The sequence below is a fragment of the Moschus berezovskii genome, chromosome 6 (assembly GCF_049115385.1).
Source record: "Moschus berezovskii isolate FMDL1 chromosome 6, NW_MosBer_1.0, whole genome shotgun sequence".
Taxonomy (NCBI): domain Eukaryota; kingdom Metazoa; phylum Chordata; class Mammalia; order Artiodactyla; family Moschidae; genus Moschus; species Moschus berezovskii.
The window spans coordinates 109,862,685-109,881,036 of NC_142465.1; the positions used below are offsets into that span (position 1 = coordinate 109,862,685).

Sequence of the window (18,352 nt, forward strand, 5' to 3'; positions counted from 1 at the left end):
GATAGTTTTGGTGTCAGGGCAGAACACAGAGTTGGGGACAAGGCTGGGGGTGCATGTTCATGTTTGAGGCCTGAAGGGATGGTGTGGGGTGGTTCACCGAGGGAGCCTCACCTGGCCTGGTGCTCACGCAGGGTGCTGAGGCCTTTGGCACGTGCAGCTTCCCCTCCCAGAGTTAGACTTGCTTTGGAAATAAGGTCTGAGGGTGCGCACTCATTTATTTAGCACTTACTATAAGCCAGTCAGTTCTCAGGCCCAGAGTTCATGGTGGTGAGCAACCCAACAGGCCCAGCCCTTGTGGGTTTGCGGTCTATGCAGTGAGGCAGACATTACACCGATAACTGCACTGTAGTATTCAGCTCCAACCGTAGTAGAAGCTCTGAAAGAAAAAACACAGTGGAATGTGTAACAGGAGGAGCTAGTGCTGGACTCGGAGATCCGGTCAGGCCACCTGGTGAGAGCTCCTTCTGCAGAGCTCTGAGGGACTGAGCAAGGGTTAGCCAGGTACAGTCAGCGTGGGAGGGGAGGAGGGCTGTTCGGACAGCAGAAATGCCCCGAGCGAAGGCCCCGAGGCAAGAAGGAGCTTGAGAGAGAAACCGTCTGTGGCTGGAACGCCGGGAACCAGGAGTCGGGGTGGTAGGTAGTTAGGAACAGGCCACGTGTGAATTTGTGGCACCTGTTTAGGATGTGACCTTTACCCTCGGTGGAGGGGTTTTACAAAGATCATTCTGGCTGCTGTGGGGAAAATGAGTTCTGTGTTAGAGAGTGCCCGAGGCAGAGTGATGGGCTGCCAAAGATCTCCACATCCTGGTCACCAGAAAGTGTGACTCTTACAGGTCACAGAGCAAAGGGGAGTTAAGATTGCTGGTCAGCTGACTAATAACGGGGAGTGTATCTTGAATTGTCCAGGTGTACCCAGTGTCGTCATCACTGGGGTCCTTAAAAGCAAAAGACGGAGATAGGGGTGAGTCAGAGGAAGCGTGAGGCTGGAGGAAGAATCACAGACGTGCATCATCGCTGACTGGAGATGGACTAAGGGAAGACAAAGGGACTAGGACCGAGCACCAGGAACCTGTGACATTATCGGTTGAATAGATGTAAAGTTGCAAACGGCTGGGAAGCATGGCCAGAAACCTGAGATGATTTGGAGAGTGTGGTTCAATGAAAACTGAAAAGAAAGTAATTTAGATTAATGGGTAAAATGTTGTGAAGTCGCTTCAGTCGTGTCCGACTGTGCGACCCCATAGACGGCAGCCCACCAGGCTCCCCCGGCCCTGGGATTCTCCAGGCAAGAACACTGGAGTGGGTTGCCATTTCCTTCTCCAAGTAAGGGTAAAATGTTACTGAGGGGTTAAATAAGATAAGGTCGGATAAAAGCACATAGGACTGAGGAAAGGTCATTGGAGGTCCTGGCAAGTGCCTGTGTGCCTGCGTGTGTCTGTCTGTGACAGTGGGAGATACTGGGCCAGAAGCTAGAAAACCTACGTGAGTGTAGGTTTTGGCATGCCTGGAAGGTGAAACAATAAACACAGTGTGTATTGTAGACACACAAAGTTATAGTTAGTGAGCCTCCAAAGGAGATGAGGTGGAATCCCCAAAGTACTCAACCGAAAAGAAGATTAAAAGAAAAGATGAAAAGGGGACAAATAAAAAGCAAATAGCAAGATGATAAACCTCACCAATCAGTAACAACAAATAATACTCCAAACATCCCAGTTAGAAGGCAGATTGTCAGACTGGATTAAAAAGCAAAACCCAACTGTAAATTGTCTACAGGAAACACGCACATTGAAAATGAAGACACAAGTAGGATAAAACTAAATGGGAAGAGATATACAGTGCTAACTCTAGTTGAGAGAGAGTGGTATATTAATATTGTAGTAGGTTTTAGTGATAATTGTATTATTAATAATAAAGAATGCTGTATCCTAGTGATAAAGAAGTCAGTTCATCAGAAACAACCTTAAACATTTATACACCCAATAATAAAGTATCAAGATAAATGAAACAAAAACTAATAAAACTGTAAGGAGAAGTAGACAAATCCCATTTTAGTTGGAGATTTTAGTACTCCTGTCTCAATAATTGATGGAATAAGTAGTTAGACATGCGCAAGGGTGTAGAAGACTTGAACAGCATTATCAACATCAGCTTCAGCTAATCAGTATTCATAGACCATTAATTATATCCAACAACTGCTGAATACACATTTCTTTTTTAACTACACAGAGAATATTTAGCAAGATAGATCATATTTCTGGGCCATGAAAGGAGTCTAAATACATTTAAAAGAATTTGGGTCATAGGTATGCTGAGTGAAATGGAATTAAATTAGAATTCAGTAAACAAATGATCTATAAAATCCTCAAGTATTAGTAAGTAGTAACCTTACAAAACCCATTTATTAAAGAAATAAGGGAAAATAGAACATGAAAACCTATCAGATTTGGTATGCTGCTAAGCAGTACTCAGAAGGAAATTTATAGCTATACTGATGCTTATATTAAAAAAAAAGTCACAAATCAGTGACCACAGCTTCCTCCTTAAGAAATGAGAAAAAGAAGAGCAAATTAAACTAAAGCAGGAACAGAGATAAAGTTCAGAGTGAAAATCATGAAAATGAAACCAGAAGAAAAAATAGGAAAAGGGAACACAAATTACCAACATCGAGATTGAGAGAGAGAGTGTCACTGCACATTCGACAAACGTGAAAGGATAGTAAGGGGGTGTTACGAACAACGGAGTGTCAGTGAGCGTGATGACTGAGGTAAAATGGACACGCTCTCTCTCAGACACAAATCACCAAAGCACCCTCAAGAAGTAAATCACACAGGTAGCCCAATATTTACCAAAGAATTTAAATTTGTAGGAAAAACCCTACCCACAAAGAAAACTCCAGGCGCAGTTGCTGGCCAGTGATTTTTATAAACATTTAAGGAAGAAATAATACCAATTTTGCGCAGACTTTCAGAAAATCAAAGTTAAGGTAATACTTCACCACTCATTCTATGAAACTGTCACCATGCCAATACCAAAACCAGTCACAGAGGCTATAAGAAAACTACAGATCAATATCCCTAATGAACGTAGACGCAAACATTCTAAAGAAAATTTTAGTAAACCAGACCTAATAATATATAAGGTTAATGCGTCATTACCAAAATGGTGTTTATCCCCCAAATTCAAGGTTTGTTTAATATTTGAATAGCAATCAGTATGTGTTAGTCACTCAGTCGTGTCTGACTCTTTGTGACCCCATAGACTGTGGCCCACCGTGCACCTCTGTGCATGGGATTCTTCAGGCAGAATATTTGAGTGGGTAGCCATTCTCTTCAGGGGATCTTCCTGATCCAGGGATCAAACCCAGGTCTCCTGCATTGCAGGCAGATTCTTTACCATCTGAGCCATCAGGGAAGCCCAGCAATCAGTATAACTCATCTGCAAACACCTTAAAATGAAAAACCATATGAGTATTTCAATGCAGGCAGAAAATGCATTTGACACAATCCAGTATCTATTCCTGATACAAGCTCTGAGCTGCCTAGGACCAGAAGAAAACATGCTCAGCCTGAGAAGGGGTGTACAGAAAAGGTTAACTGAACAGGTCTGGGCCGCTCAAACTCTGTACATTCTCAGGAAAAAGCCTGTTTTCATGACTGTCTTTTGCTGAACTCCAAAGAACTGAACTCTTGGAATTGGTTATCTAATGAGTGTAATTGCATGCTCGAGATCTTCAGCCTTGCTCTACCAGTGTCCAGATAGTTTATACTAGCAGTGTGATTTATGGTGAGTTCTAACCTTCTGGAGGTCTGGAACTTTGGCAGCTGAGGTCACCCACACAGGTGCTAAATGCTTACATGACCAATAGCGAGTAGAACCCCTGGACACCTAGGCTTAGGTGAATGTCCTTGGTGGGCGGCACTTTGTTGCCCACATAGTTGCTGAGAGAATTAAGTGTCCTGTGTGACTCCAGTGGGAAGGGACACTTGAAAGCTTGAACATGGTTCCTCTGGACCTCACCCCGTCCACTTTACCCATGGTGTTTATTTCACTCTGTATGCTTTTACTGTAATAAACTGTAGCCATGAATCGACCAACTCTGAGTCCTGTGAATTCTTCTCTCATGAGCCTGAGGTTGACCTTGGTGACCCCTGACAAAAGAGACATCTATGAAATACCTGTATCTAATATCAAACTTGGTAGTCAAAGATTGAATACTTCCCCACTAAGTCAGGAATGAGGAAGTGATGCTTGTTGTTTATGCACCTTTATCCTGGAGAGTATAACCAGTGCAATAAGGCAAGAAAAAGAGCACAGAAAAGAAACAACAGGCCTCTGTATGCTGGAAGAAAGAAGGAAAGCTGTCTGTATGACGCCTGTATAGAAAACATGATGAAGTGTCCAGAAGTCTTCTGAAACTAATAAGTGAGTTTACTAAGGTTGCCAAGTACAGAAACCATATCCCCAAATCAATGTGTCTCTACATACTAGCAACATTCAATCAGAAATTGAAATTTCAAATGCAATTCCATTTACAGTAGTATCAAAAATATGACGTACCTAGTCATGAATCTTGCAGAAATGATGTGTGGGATCTGTACCCCAAAAGCTATAAAACATTACTGGAAACAGTTAAAGAAGATGTAAATAAGTCAAGAGACATACCTCATTCACAGGTTGGAATACTAAATATTGTTGAGATGCCAGTTTTTCGAATACTGGATATTGTTGAGGTGCCAGTTCTTCCGGGTAGCTCACTCACTATTCAATCCCTATCAAGCATGAACGGACCTAGACTTGCCAATGCAGTTCTGAGAGCAAATTTGGAATGCTAATGCTACCTGATTTAAAGAGGCAGTATGAAACTGTGGCCTTCCTAAGTGGCACTAGTGGTAGAGCCAGCCCCTCAGGCAGATACATGGATCTCTACACCCTAAGCGGGGGTGTACCTTTCCTTCTGTAAATAAAACCCCAGTGTCACTGCACCTGGAGCTGGAGGTGGGAGCCCATTCTTCCCAGAGTGCCACCTTCTCTGAGTGGGCACTGGGCGAGAGTGGAGGTGACAGCCTTGGTCTTCTTGACTTCTCCTGCCATGAAACCTCTACCCTGGGAGCAAACTAGGTGGAAGCAGTCCGGCCCGGTATTCACATCTGGCTGGGTCTGGACAGGCACTTCCACCAAATGAGTGGGGACTGGGTAGAGGAAAGGAGATGAGTCCTTGGTGTTGCCTGCCCGAAACAGACCTTCTGCACGTGGGGGCAGTCGGCCCCTTCCAGGGTATCATAGCCCCAGACTAGCAGCTGGAGAGAGAGGAAGCCCTTGTCTTCTCGTCTGCAACGCAGAGCAGGGGGAGCGGGGCTGATGGAGCAGGCCTCAGCTCAAAGGCCAGACCCTCCCTTGCATGCTCTGAGATTTAGTAGATTTTCTTGAGCAAATACTTTTGCTGTATGCTCTTAGGACAGTTTCCAGGGACTTTAAATGTTGTTCTTTTAAATAATGTCCACAAGTTAAAATGCAGTTTTGTCATTCCAGAAGTTCCACCCTGTTTTGAAGCTTTCTATATCTAGTTTTGGACCTTCTTCCTATAAGAACGGGAGCTTCCTTGATGGCTCAGATGGTAAAGAATCTTCCTGCAATGCAGGAGACCCAGGCTCGATCCCTGGGTTGGGAAGATTCCTTGGAGCAGGAAATGGCAACCCACTCCAGTATTCTTACCTGGATAATCCCATGGACAGAGGAGGCTGCAGTCTATGGGATCGCAAAGAGTCGGATACAATTGAGTGACTAACACTTCACACTTTGACACATATAAGAAACAAGGAGGTTTTCATTACCAAATATTATTTTCTCAAGCCAAATAAGTGATATTTATTTTAATAAACTCATCAGAGGGTTTTAGCCATCTGGAAGGTTATTTTTCTCCCACAGGCCAGGATTTTGACTTTAAACTTATCTTCCACCTGGCCTTTCAATTTGATGGTCCAAACTGATTGCTCGTAGGCCCCATAAATATTTCCCTTGGAATAGCTAGCATAGTAGACAGGCTCCGCCAGCATACGTGTTGCACTTGAAAATTTACAAAACGTTTTTTTCCATTTTACATTAACTTTATTTTTTCTTCTCAGCCTGACGTGCAGGAAGTATCATTGTCTGCCAGTTAACCAGATCGAGCAGAGTATGGCATCCTGGCTGATCGAACCCATCTCACCGACATTTATTGACTGCCTCTTCCCTGGTGGACAGCTTGTACACAGTCCTTTCGTTGCCTATAAATGTATTATAACCTCGATACATTACTTCCGTGGTTACAGTATTTTAAAGGTATTCACTGAAGCTTGACTTAACTCTTTGAGCCTAATTATATAGACTAGCCAATCCTTTGGAGGGTGAACTTGTTGAAAACCATACAAATTAGTCTGAGGAACTGAGTTTGTAGAAAGTCATAGCATCTGTGAAGCAAAGCAGTCACATTACCTTTAGCCCCAGAGGAGAGAAGAAACGGGACTGGCATCTTAGGGAAGAACCGACACTCCAGAGGCCTCAGGTGTTTCTAGAATCTTCGTTGAACTGCCAGCTGTGAGCTGTGTGATTCTAGCCAATGTAATTATCTTTACTGTATTTCGTTTTTTTCCCCCTCCTAACATTAATTGGCAAATAATGACTTCTCTTGTGCCTTGGGTTGTGGAGGAATATAATAACGTAAATTGATGAGGAATTTTATAAAATCTGAAGCGCTTTAGGGCAGTGGTACCAGCCTGTGGTATTGCCCTTTCTGTACAGGGATGATGAGACAAGTCTGTCCTGAGCGCCCCCTCTCTGGCCTGCTGACACACACAGCTGCCTGTGACAGGACGCCTGGAAAGGACCTTGGTGAACACACCCCCTTGTGACCTGGCTCACAGTGTGATCCTGGGTTAGTGTGACGCACTACAGCACACCGGTTGCATGCATGCTGTGTCCAGGGGCCTTTTCTATTTCCCATCCCTCTTCTCCTAGATGGGACTCATAAGCCAAATATTTATCTGAACTATTTCCTTGAAATTCATCCTTCCCAATTTTTCAAGTTATTTTGGGAAGAAAAACTAAATTTAGGTCACTCTTGCTTTTGGTGTCTCTCACAGTGAAATGGGCAAATTTGGTGAACAGTAAGTAATAAAGAAGGAAGAGCCGGCGCTGTGAGTAACTTACACAACTGATCTTAAAATTTACATCACTGCCTTTATTACTGGGTTAAAATATGTAAGGTTAAATGCGTGTGCATGTATGCTCAGTTGCTAAATCACGTCTGACTCTGCGACCTCATGGACTGCAGCCTGCCAGGCTCCTCTGTCCGTGGGATTTTCTGGGCAAGAACACTGGAGTGGGTTGCCATTTCCTCCTCCAGGGGTCTTCCCGACCTAGGGTTCAAGCCCGTGTCTCCTGCGTTGGCGGGCAGATTCTTTACCTGCTGAGCCACACAGCAGAGCCTAAATCTATAGCTCTTGCTCCGAGGGTGTTCTGGTTTTCATTTCTTAGCAGCCAATCCACTTTAAAACATGAAGGGAAATTCCTGAACATAATTACAAAGCGTTCCTTGGAGAAAGTTTCCAAACATGAATGAAAAAATAACAAGCCCCATCCCCTGTGCTCAGGTACTGTCTTGGTACTCTGCAGGACTGGGTGTCATGTCTCCCAGCAGCCCGGGAAGAAGGATCTTCTCATCTCAGGTTTGTGAGAAGGAAACCGTGGTCTCAACAAGGGCATAGAAGCTTATCCCAGGTGACACCACTTTTGGATACTTTAAAGAATGAAATTTAAAACAAGGATTTTCCAAATTACCCAAGTAGTACATATTCTTTGCCAAAAAAAAAAAAATTCAGAGATACAGGAAATTAGTTTTGATAAATCACCAGTAACCGTTTAACTCTGTATGTGTGTGTATGATGAAACACACACACATGTACATACACAGAAAGTCTGAATGATACACAAATAAGTGAATAGTATTGATTAACTGTGGAGAAAGAAGGTGAGAGCTGCCAGGAAGGGAAGTGACGGTCAAAGAAGTCTTTAGCTTTATCTTGAGTGTTCTGCTTTTTTGCAGGGAGAATATATTCATATATTAGCTGTGCAAATTTAGTAATTTAAAAACCCTTAGAGAATGAGGACAGAAAGCTACATTCTAGGTAAAGTTGAATCCTTGTGAGTCACCTCTCTCCCTCTTTTCTGGTGACCTCCTCTTCATCACATTCTCCACCCAAAAATGTTTAGAACTTTCAAAAATAATAACATGTACATGATATAGACAAGATTATAAAGTCATTGAAACGGAAATATAAGGCAGTGTTCCATCGTGTGGAAGTGCACAGACCCTAGGTCTGCACTGCCTGGGTTTGAACCCTGGCTTCCCTGTTGTGACCTCATTTATAAATGTGGGGTAATAATAGTACCTATGTTATAGGGCTGTTGTTACTTGTGCAGTACTGGGGACAGCATTTGGCACCTGGTAAGAGTCCATCCTATAGGAGATCAGTCCTGGGTATTCATTGGAAGGACTGATGTTGAAGCTGAAACTCCAACACTTTGGCTACCTGATGCAAAGAGCTGACTCATTTGAAAAGACTGGTGCTGGGAAAGATTGAGGGCAGGAGGAGAAGGGGACGACAGAGGATGAGATGGTTGGATGGCATCACTGACTCAATGAGCATGAGTTTGGGTAAACTCTGGGAGTTGGTGATGGAGAGGGAGGCCTGGCATGCTGCAGTCCATGGGTCACAAAGAGTCGACACGACTGAGCGACTGAACTGAAGAGTCATGTAAGGGTTACTGTTATTACTGTTATTATCCTAACATTCAGGGGAAAAGCCGTGTTAAACGTCTATCCATTCGGACTTTTCTGTGTGTGCATATACACGTGCATGTATAGACGTGCACACATTCACGTGGGTAAAGATGGATGGATGTTTTTATTAAAATTGGGGCACACGGTTTCCATTTATTATAGCCTTCTTTGTACTCTCAATACTGTGTATTATAAACATCTTTCCATGCCACTAAATGAAATATGAATACTTGATTAATTGCTTTTTTTAAAGATATGCCATACAGCTTGCATGATCTTAGTTCCCTAGCCAGGGATTGAACTGGGCCCTGGCAGTGAAAACTCTTCAGTCTCAGCCACTGGACCGCCAGGGAGTTCCCGAAATACGAATGTTTAAAACAAGAATCAAGTGTGTCAGTATTTGGTTTTAACTAGTTGTGGTAGCGTGGACCCTTTAGCCAAATGCATGAACATAGGGTAAGACGTTTCTCGGCGCTAGACTGAGGCTGGGGTGCTTCTGGGTGCTGATGCAGCTTGCTTCAGTGGCTGCACGGACACCGATACGTGCACCCAAGTGTCTGGTTGTCTTATCTGTTAAGCAATGATCGTCAATATTTTTTTTTAAATAAACACCAAGATTTTTAAACAGATCATGGACAGTTTAAACGTAAAATTAAAATTTGTGGTTTACTTCATAATCCCAGACTGAATCGAGGCTTCCCAGGTGGTGCAGTGGTAAAGAACCTGCCTGCCAATGTGGAAGACATGAGAGATTTGGGTTTGACCCCCTTGGTTGGGAAGATTCCCTGGAGAAGGAAACAGCAACCCTCTCCAGTATTCTTGCCTGGGAAATCTAACAGACAGAGGAGCCTGGCGGGCTCTGGTCCTAGGGTCACAAAAAAGTCAGACATGACTTAGAGACTGAGCACATGCAAACTGAAGCTTTCCTTTTTTTTTTTTTTAAACAGCCCACTCTGGGAACTTCTTTTATAAGCAGTTAATCCAAAACCTCCAAACTGTTTCTCCAGCAGTTGTTGCTAAAAACTGGAACTTTATGTTCCATGTCCGATGTGCAAAAGTGATATTCATCATTTTAAATGTTTATCTTCAGAGCCAATATGAGAGACAGAATGCTGTTTTGTCAGCATAGCAGTTGACATACAGCTCTTTGTGAGAAGAAAAATGATGTGTAGCAACTTCCTGGTGTCCTATGGCTAAGACTCAGTGTTCCCAGTGCAGGGGGCCGATGTTCAATCCTTGGTTAGAGAACGGGATCCCGCATGCCACAACCAAGATGCGGTGTGGATGCTAAGTCACTTCAGTCATGTCCGACCCTTGGTGACCCTATGGACCATGGCCCGCTAGGCTCCTCTGTCCATGGGTTTCTCCAGGCAAGAATACTGGAGTGGATTGCCATTTCCTCCTCCAGGGAATCTTCCCGACCCAGGGATCAAACTTGTGTTTCTTAAGTCTCCTGCATTGGCAGGTGGATTCGTTACCACTAGCGCCTCCTGGACCTGCAGCCAAGTAAATAAATAAATAAGTTAAAAAAGAAAAATGATGTATAAACAGTGCACTGGTTACTAAGGAAACGATCTCTTCCTCTGTCTCTTTCCGGCACTTCAGGAGATGTTTCACAAGGCGGAAGAATTCTTACCCAAGATGACAGACAGTGAGGTGGATGAGATGGACACGTCAGACACACAGTGGGGCTGGTTTTACTTGGCGGAGTGCGGCAAGTGGCACATGTTTCAGGTAGCGCCCCTCTGTGGGGTGGCGGGGGTTAAATGCACGGAGCGTCGTCATGCTCACGTGAAAAATCAGTAGAAGCCTCTCCCGTCAGAAACCAAACCTTAGAGAAGTCAGAGAGCGGAAGTAAAAGAAAAATCAAACTCTTCTGACTACTCTCCCCTTCCCCAGGTTTTCACAGTGTTTTCTTAGACGGTATGGTGTGTGTATTCTGTGTGTCCAGAGGGTGAGCGTGTCTGCAGGGTGAGCGTGTCTGCGGGGTGTGTGGTCTGGGCATGCGTGCACAAGGCCAGGCCTGGTTTGGTGGACAAATGGTCAGGGAAGAAACCAAGCCTGCATGAAGCGCCTCTGTGCTCCCGGTGTCAGATCAGAGGGTGTAGATATGTGTTCTCCTCCAGCCCCATAGCAGCCCGAAAGCAGATGCTGACACTCTCTTACAGCCAAAGACTGGGAAACTCAGGAAAGTTAATGTCATTGGTCCCAAGTCACACAGTTAATTAGCAGTTAAGCTGAGACGTGAGCCCACACTCAAAAGTTTGTGGTCTTTTTTCTTTTTTCACTTATGAGGCTACTTAAAAGATTTTATTTGAGCCACTTAAGATGTGTCATTTTGGCAATAATCTGAAAACATTGCAGTACTTTGGAAAAAGGCCTTTTAACCAGTTGTTTAAGGTTTTTTTGTGTATGTGCTGAAAATCCTTAAGCCATTGCCCACATGTTGTCTTAGCCGATTCTCCCCATGTATTGGTAACTAGGACAGGTCAGCAAGCTTCCTCTGTCCCTCCATTCTCTGTCTTGTCCCCCAGTACCTGCCTCTGTGGCCAAGCCGTTTCTGTGAACAGCTGGTAAATGAACTTTCTGGTTTGTCTTAAAGCCGGATACCAACAGTCAGTGTTCAGTTAGCAGTGAAGATATCGAAAAAAGCTTCAAAGCAAACCCTTGTGGCTCCATTTCTTTTACCACTTCCAAATTCAGCTACAGGATAGACTTTGCAGGTATGTTTTTTTTCCCTAATAGTTGTGTGTTCTTAGTGTGTTGATATGGATTAGGATTAGTTGATATATTAATATTTGCAAACAGCGAAGTAAACCCTTTTTGTAACACATAAAGATGCCTCCACAAAAATTCAACATTTAAAATCTTTTAGATTTGCCTTTTATAAAGGTGTGTTCATATGCTTACAGATACTGATGTATATGGAGAGTTTCGTATATCTTGAGTTCATATAATGCTTCTCACCTAAGGAACACAAAACACCTCTAAGCCATTGTTTTGCTCCTCATCCTTCCAGTCTCTTGAAATAGGTAGGAGCCATCAGGTGATTTCAGGATCAATCAGAGCAGTTACGTGACAAAGTCCTAGGTAGCCGGTTCTAGTTTTAAGATCAAAGTTCAGCCAAATGACCCATCTCTTGGTGTCTTTCCTAGAAAACCACTCTTCAGTGGACATTGCCTTCAGCCACTTTCTGATTTCTGGCTCTCTCATGGCTTAGCCAGCTAATCTGGAAATGTGCCCCACTTGGATTTCATCCGTGATGAAATTAATCCGGGATGAACATTCATCTGTGACGAAATCCAAGAGCATACTTTTAGGGACCCCATGACAAACCTCTTGCACTCACACTGCCGTCTCTAGCTGCCACCCTCAGCTGTTTACTGCTCAGAGGCAAACAGGACCTAGAGGGAGGGCGACTTTCTTAACAAAAGTGCCTTTGCACTGCCACACAGCTCTGTCATCCAGGTCAGGTGTTCTTTCCTGGTTTCTGACAGTAGAGTCCTTATAACAGTGAGTGCTGGCTGTGGTGGGGGCTGGGGGGCTGGTGAAACCCAGGAGATTCCCCTGGAGGAGCCGAGGCCCAGACATGCTGAAGGGGGTTAAATTGTCCACTAAGACATTGATGCAGCCACGTCTCCAATGACTGCTGTGCCCCCAGAGTTGTTTATTTGTTTTTAATCAAGAGTTAGTGGCATTAGATTATTACTCCTGACTAAGCATAGCATTTTTTACAACATTAGGCCAATTGACTCCCTTTAAGGAGGGTCGCGAAGAGTCGGACAAGACTGAGCGACTGAACTGAACTGAACTGAAGAAGCCCGACACTTGTTTTAGGCGGAAGGTGCTAGTGGACACTTGAGGCTGGTGCACGCCTGTCAGTGTTGAAGCCACACTGAGAGACGTCAGGACGTGCAGACCTCAAGCTTCACGTGGAGGGCAGAGCTCGTCAAAGCATTTGGTTGGTGGTCCAATAAGCCACGTGTCTTTGAAAGAATGCTTTCTAGTGAACTGTATTTGGGGGAACATTTCTCTCCAACAGTGCAGTTTATTTAAAAAAAAAAAAGTCTTATCAAAGAACAGGAGTCACATAAACACCAGCTCCCACCCCTCTATATAATGACACTGTTTCGAAAGTGTAGGTTTTAGCATTTCCCACGTACATTGGCAAAATTAGCCCCCATCATTTTGTCGCAAGCTAGCTCAACTTCTCTTTGTAAAAAAACTGATGAGACGTAAACTCAGAACAAGCTGCTATAAGATGAAGGCATCACAGGCTTAACTCCATGTGCTGGGACAACCTTGCTTTTTTGCCACGTGGTGGTTGTGCCCGCGTGTGCAGAGCCTAGGAGTTTACAGGAGGGGTGAACACACTTCTCACAGCATCAGCCCGGCTGGGTGAACCACCTCATCTTGGAGTGGAATGACACCTACTTAGACAAGGTGGTAAACTGACGAGAATTCCCTCGGTAAGACTTAGCACCTACCTCGGTGGGGATGATGAGGTGGACCTGGTGAATATGGCCATGGCTGAGAAAGAGAGGAAAGCAGAGAGTCAGTCAGTTCATTAGCCTCTTACCACTAGCATCTCTTGTGTAAGTCTGTATTGAGTCTAGCTAGGTTTTCTATTTTTCTGGTTTAGGTGTACAATTTAAAAAGAAGGCAAGATATGTACAAATTTTTGAAACTGTGAGTTGTGCAAGTTTTATCATGGTAATGTATATTTTTTGTTGTTGTTGTTATTTCCAAAATTTTTGGAACAATCAAAGTAAACATTAAAGAAGCCAGTCAGAAGATTCAGTACTTTCTTTCTCTTCCTAGAACTTTTAATTTTCCAAAGTTGAGAACCCCTCTCTGTTCACGTGTTTAACTCAAGCATGGTACGAAAAGGAATAGACTCTACATACTGAGCCGTGTGTGAGGCTGGCTTCGTCCTGTGTGAGCTTAGATCAAGCAGGGAAGCTGATAACCAGACGTGTGGTCAGGTATCCCTGATAACGCTGGTGCTGGCAGCTGCTCCTGAAGCCCCTTGGTCCTTGACTGTCACGTTGTGCGGCTGCAAAGCTTCGTGGCGTTGCATCGCCCAGTGTGTTCCCGTGACTCACCTCTTTGTCTCTGTACACAGAAATGAAGCAGATGAATCTCACCACGGGGAGGCAGCGCTTAATAAAAAGAGCCCCATTTTCCATCAGTGCTTTCAGGTATTGTGGGGGGAATAGGGTGCAAAGAGAGTGGGCACTCTCTCTTTCTCCTCTTCTTTAACGTTTTGCAGGAGAATAAGTAGATGGAAAATGTTTTGGTGGGTTATTTAATGATCTTAATATTAATCTTTACTTAATTTCACATTTGTTGATGCACCCGCTGTACTGTTACTTTCGACTGGCATTTCCTTTCCTGTCGTCCTTTTCATTTCCCTTAGATAGATGTATTTTTCAATTCTTTAGAGCAGTTTGAGTGGTAGTTTAAAGAATGCTTGATGGTCTCTACTATAAATCCTTAAAATAACCTACCGAGGCAAGTTCAAATTAGCTTGGAAAGACTCTCCTGGAACCATCCAATTATTTGAGTTGTAAATCCTAAGTAATTACCTACTTTGTCTTCACCTCCACTGAACCCCATTGGGCAACTCCTCGAGGTAATTTCAGATCTGCAGTGACTAAAGGGGGCCTGGGAAGACAGGAGTGCATGGGACGATGGCCCAGCTGCCTGCTGCCCGTATCCTGAAAAGCTATAAATGCCTTGTTGTTTAGTCACCAAGTCATGTCTGACTCTGCGACCCCATGGGTTGTAGCCCCACCAGGCTCTTCTGTCCATGGGGATTCTCCAGGCAAGAATACTTCAGTGGGTTGCCATTTCCTCCTTCTGGGGATCTTCCTGACCCAGGGATCGAACCCACATCTCCTGCATTGGCAGGCAGATTCTTTCCCGCTGAGCCACCAGGGAAGCCCTGCTGTAAATGCCACGAGAGAAACGAGAGAATAAATAGGTGTTACTCACAGGAAGAAAGTTGAAGGGAAAACTTCAGGGCATCTCCTATTGGTGGGAATGGTTCCTCAGTCGAGTAGTGACATTCCTGTTGTTCGAAGAATTTAAAAGAAACAAACAAAAAGTGCTGTTTAATAGCATGTGGATTGTAGGAGATGCCCACTTGCTTCTTCCAGGGAGATGTTCTGAAAGGATTAAAGAAAAAGCTTCTGAAGTTTCCATCAGTTTGCTGCTTGGGACTTTTGGCATGTATTTTAGGATCATGATTTTTAAGTTATGCAAGTACTTGTATAATGAATGCTCTAGGAAAGGAGAGAACTTTACTTCCTTACCAGCTACATCATATCCTCTTTCTTAACTACAAGGAATTTAAGAGAGGAATTGCTTATCTTCAAAGGGTATGTAATCTGAGAGAAAAATGAGAAGTAATAAAGGAAAATGTTCTAGTAATTGTATGTCACTATATCTGGTGTCCTTTTGTGGGGAGAAGCATGTAATGCAAGGCACTTTGTTCTCTCACAGACCATAGAAGCCATGGCACAAAGACAGGAGAGGGGGACAAATAACCAGAACGGAGTCCAAGATGCAGGATAATAAAAGGAAGAATGGTTAGGCAGGACCCAGACGAGCAATGACGACAAGGAGGTGTTGATACAGAAATGCTCATTTATTTATGGCAGGAATACATCGAGTGCTTATGACATGCAAAGTGAATAGCACATTTCCTGTCGGCAAGGAATTTGCAATTAACCAAGGCTGTAAATATTCAACAAATAAGCAAACAAAAATGTTTTACATAGCTGAAAGATACTTCTGTTGTTGCTTAGTCACCAAGTCGTGCCTGACTGCAGTCCCATGGACTGTAGCCTGCCAGGCTTCTCTCTCCATGGGATTCTCTAGGCAAGAATATTGCAGTGGATGGCCATTTCCTTCTCCAGGGGATCTTCCCAACCCAGGAATCGAACCCAGGTCTCCTACATTGCAGGCAGATTCTTTACCACTGAGCCACCTGGGAAGCCAAAAAGATACTTCAGGCAAAGTGAAAAAAACAAACAAAAACCAAAGAAAACCTGAGAAAGGAATTGTTCCGTGGTATCACAATCCCTGTAGTATATGAAGTACTTTGAAGAATCTCTGAGTAGAAAACCAATAGCCCCTTAGAAGAACCAGAAAAGAATTTGTGCAGTTCATGCAGCCTCACTTATAAAAAAGAGAAATACAAATTAGACCAGGTTATTTCTTACTATCAGATTGACAGAAATTCCAGAGTCTGATAACACGCCTCTTCGGAGAGGTTGTGGACAAGCAGGCATTCTCTACATGTCTGCTGGGAATGTTAGTGACTGTACCCTTCGAGGAGGGCCTCTGGGAAGTTTCTGTTAAAGTCAAGAATAATTGACTAATTGACTAATAATAATTGAATAATTGACTAATAATTGAATAATTGACAAATAATATATTCTTTGACCCAGAAATGCCATTCCAAAAATGTTATCTTAAAATTTGACAAGTGGCCATGTACAATGACAAGTGGCCAGACTTTTCTCTGTAGCATCCTTAATGGCAGCAAAGAGTTGAAAAAAAGCTAAATGTCATCCATAGGGAACTTGTGATCAGTAGGAGGGGGTGTGTCCACACACTGGGGTACCCTGCATCAGTCCAGTAGAATGCACGCCTTCATCCTCCAGTGTCCAGAGTATCTGCCCTGTACCAGGCTGTGTGCTAGGGAGTCCTCTCCCTGATACAGAAGGGTCTCTGAGAACATAGTGAAAAAAATAGGGTAGCTGCAAAAGACACAGGAATATGCTACCATTCCAGTGTGCAAAACAAACAAACAAAAACCCCCATAGAATACCTCAAGTTCTAGAATACCCAGGAGACTAAAAGCAGTGATTCCTCGGCGGGGAGGCACGAGGTGAGAACTAGACCGAGGACTGGGGAGGGAGGGAAACCGTCCACCATTCACTTTCTTACACCTCTGTTGTTCAGTCACTGAGTCATGCCCGACTCTGCGACACTACGGACTGCAGCACGCCAGGCTTTCCTGTCCTTCACTGTCTCCCTGAGTTTGCTCAAACTCTTGTCCCCGTCTGTAAATCATGATTGTGTGATGTCCCCAAAGGTAAAATGAGTTAAAAAAATAAGTTAAAGACAGGTTAGAAGTTGCTACATTTCTTCCACAACCTCCAGTCACCAGACAGGATTCATGTATCAGTTATAACCTTCTGCCATCAAGCTCCCCAAGGTCATTGGCCTTTTTCTGTGTTCACATCCAGTGGCTTAAACATGGTAGATGACTTTACAGGCTTCTGCTTCAGGTGAATTAATTAGGACCGTGCAGGGGCCTAGTGGACAATAAGAGAGAACGGTTTAGATTTGAGTTAGTAATAGATATTGGAGGACATTGAACATGTAGCTGAGGGTTCTGGATGGTATTTAATAGACACTGTAAATCTGTTGAAGGAGTTTTATTTTAATCAAGAAGTTGATTTTCTTCTTGGAAATTACTTTTCTTCACCTGAAGTTTTCCTACATTTAAAAGAAACTGGCAAATTCAGGAAACAAGATTGAAATAAGATCATTTTTGAAGTTTCCCCTCAGATTTCTCAACGCAGCCCCTAAAAAAGTTGCACACAAGCCAATATTCAGTAAACGTTTTAAAATAAAAAAAACAAGGATGACACGTTATTGCTTTTGTCACATGATAATTCAGCTTGGGAGAAAATGTCTGAGTCATTGACAGTGATTATAATTGGCTTCTAAAATGTTGTTTCGTCTTTTCTGCCTCAAGTTACATCTGTGAGAATGAGGCCATCCCCATGCCGCCACACTGGGAGAACGTGAACACCGAGCTGCCCTACCAGGTGAGGGCGGCACCCGACGACCGCCCGCCTGCGGGAGAGGTGGGAAGGACCCTGGTAACACAGTGCCAACTTCTCTTTCCAGCTTATTCCTTTGCACACTCAGACACACGAATACAATGAAGTTGCTAGTCTCTTTGGGAAAACAATGGACCGCAACAGAATTAAAAGGATTCAGAGAATTCAAAACCTAGACTTGTGGGAGTTCTTCTGCAGGTGAGACCATTTCCACTCGGAACCCCGCTCCTTGGCCTCTGAGACTTTCTGCAGCCTCAGAGATGGCGAAGCACAAATGCTCAATGGTGTTCACTGCCAGCGGCACCCCGTCCTCTTCTCCATGTGTTTTGACCTGGTTTTTCTTCCTCATCCCCGGGGAGAGCTGCTCTGTAAGCCGCCAACTTCCTGTATAGCAGGGGTCCCCAGCCTCTGCGATCTAATGCCTGACCCCCTGAGGTGGAGCTGATACTATAATAATGGAAATAAAGTGCACAATACATGTCATTTGCTTGGGTCACCCCGAAACCATCCCCCAACCCCGGTTTGTGGAAGGATCGTCTTCCACAAAACTGGTCCCTGGTGCCTGAAAGGTTGGGGACCACCGTTCTTATCCACAGTTTGATAGTTTTTACTACCTTCGTTTGTATACTTCTACAATAACACATTATTATTTTGAGTTATAGGTCTCTCT

General features: G+C 43.9%; 1 protein-coding gene across 7 annotated transcripts in view; it reads left to right on the forward strand.

The window, feature by feature from the left end:
* Nucleotides 1–18,352, forward strand: part of PARP11 (poly(ADP-ribose) polymerase family member 11) — a 30,896-nt gene that overhangs the window by 6,063 nt on the left and 6,481 nt on the right. For 3 of the 7 annotated variants that reach the window (XM_088837410.1, XM_055394435.2, XM_055394437.2), the window contains exons 2-7: nt 6,123–6,318; nt 10,424–10,552; nt 11,421–11,541; nt 13,944–14,019; nt 17,595–17,667; nt 17,750–17,880. In XM_088837410.1, coding sequence (XP_088693536.1) covers nt 6,175–6,318; nt 10,424–10,552; nt 11,421–11,541; nt 13,944–14,019; nt 17,595–17,667; nt 17,750–17,880 — 674 coding nt within the window. In that variant the 5' untranslated portion in view covers nt 6,123–6,174. The other 4 variants (XM_088837411.1, XM_055394438.2, XM_055394439.2 and 1 more) reach the window with 3 other exon arrangements.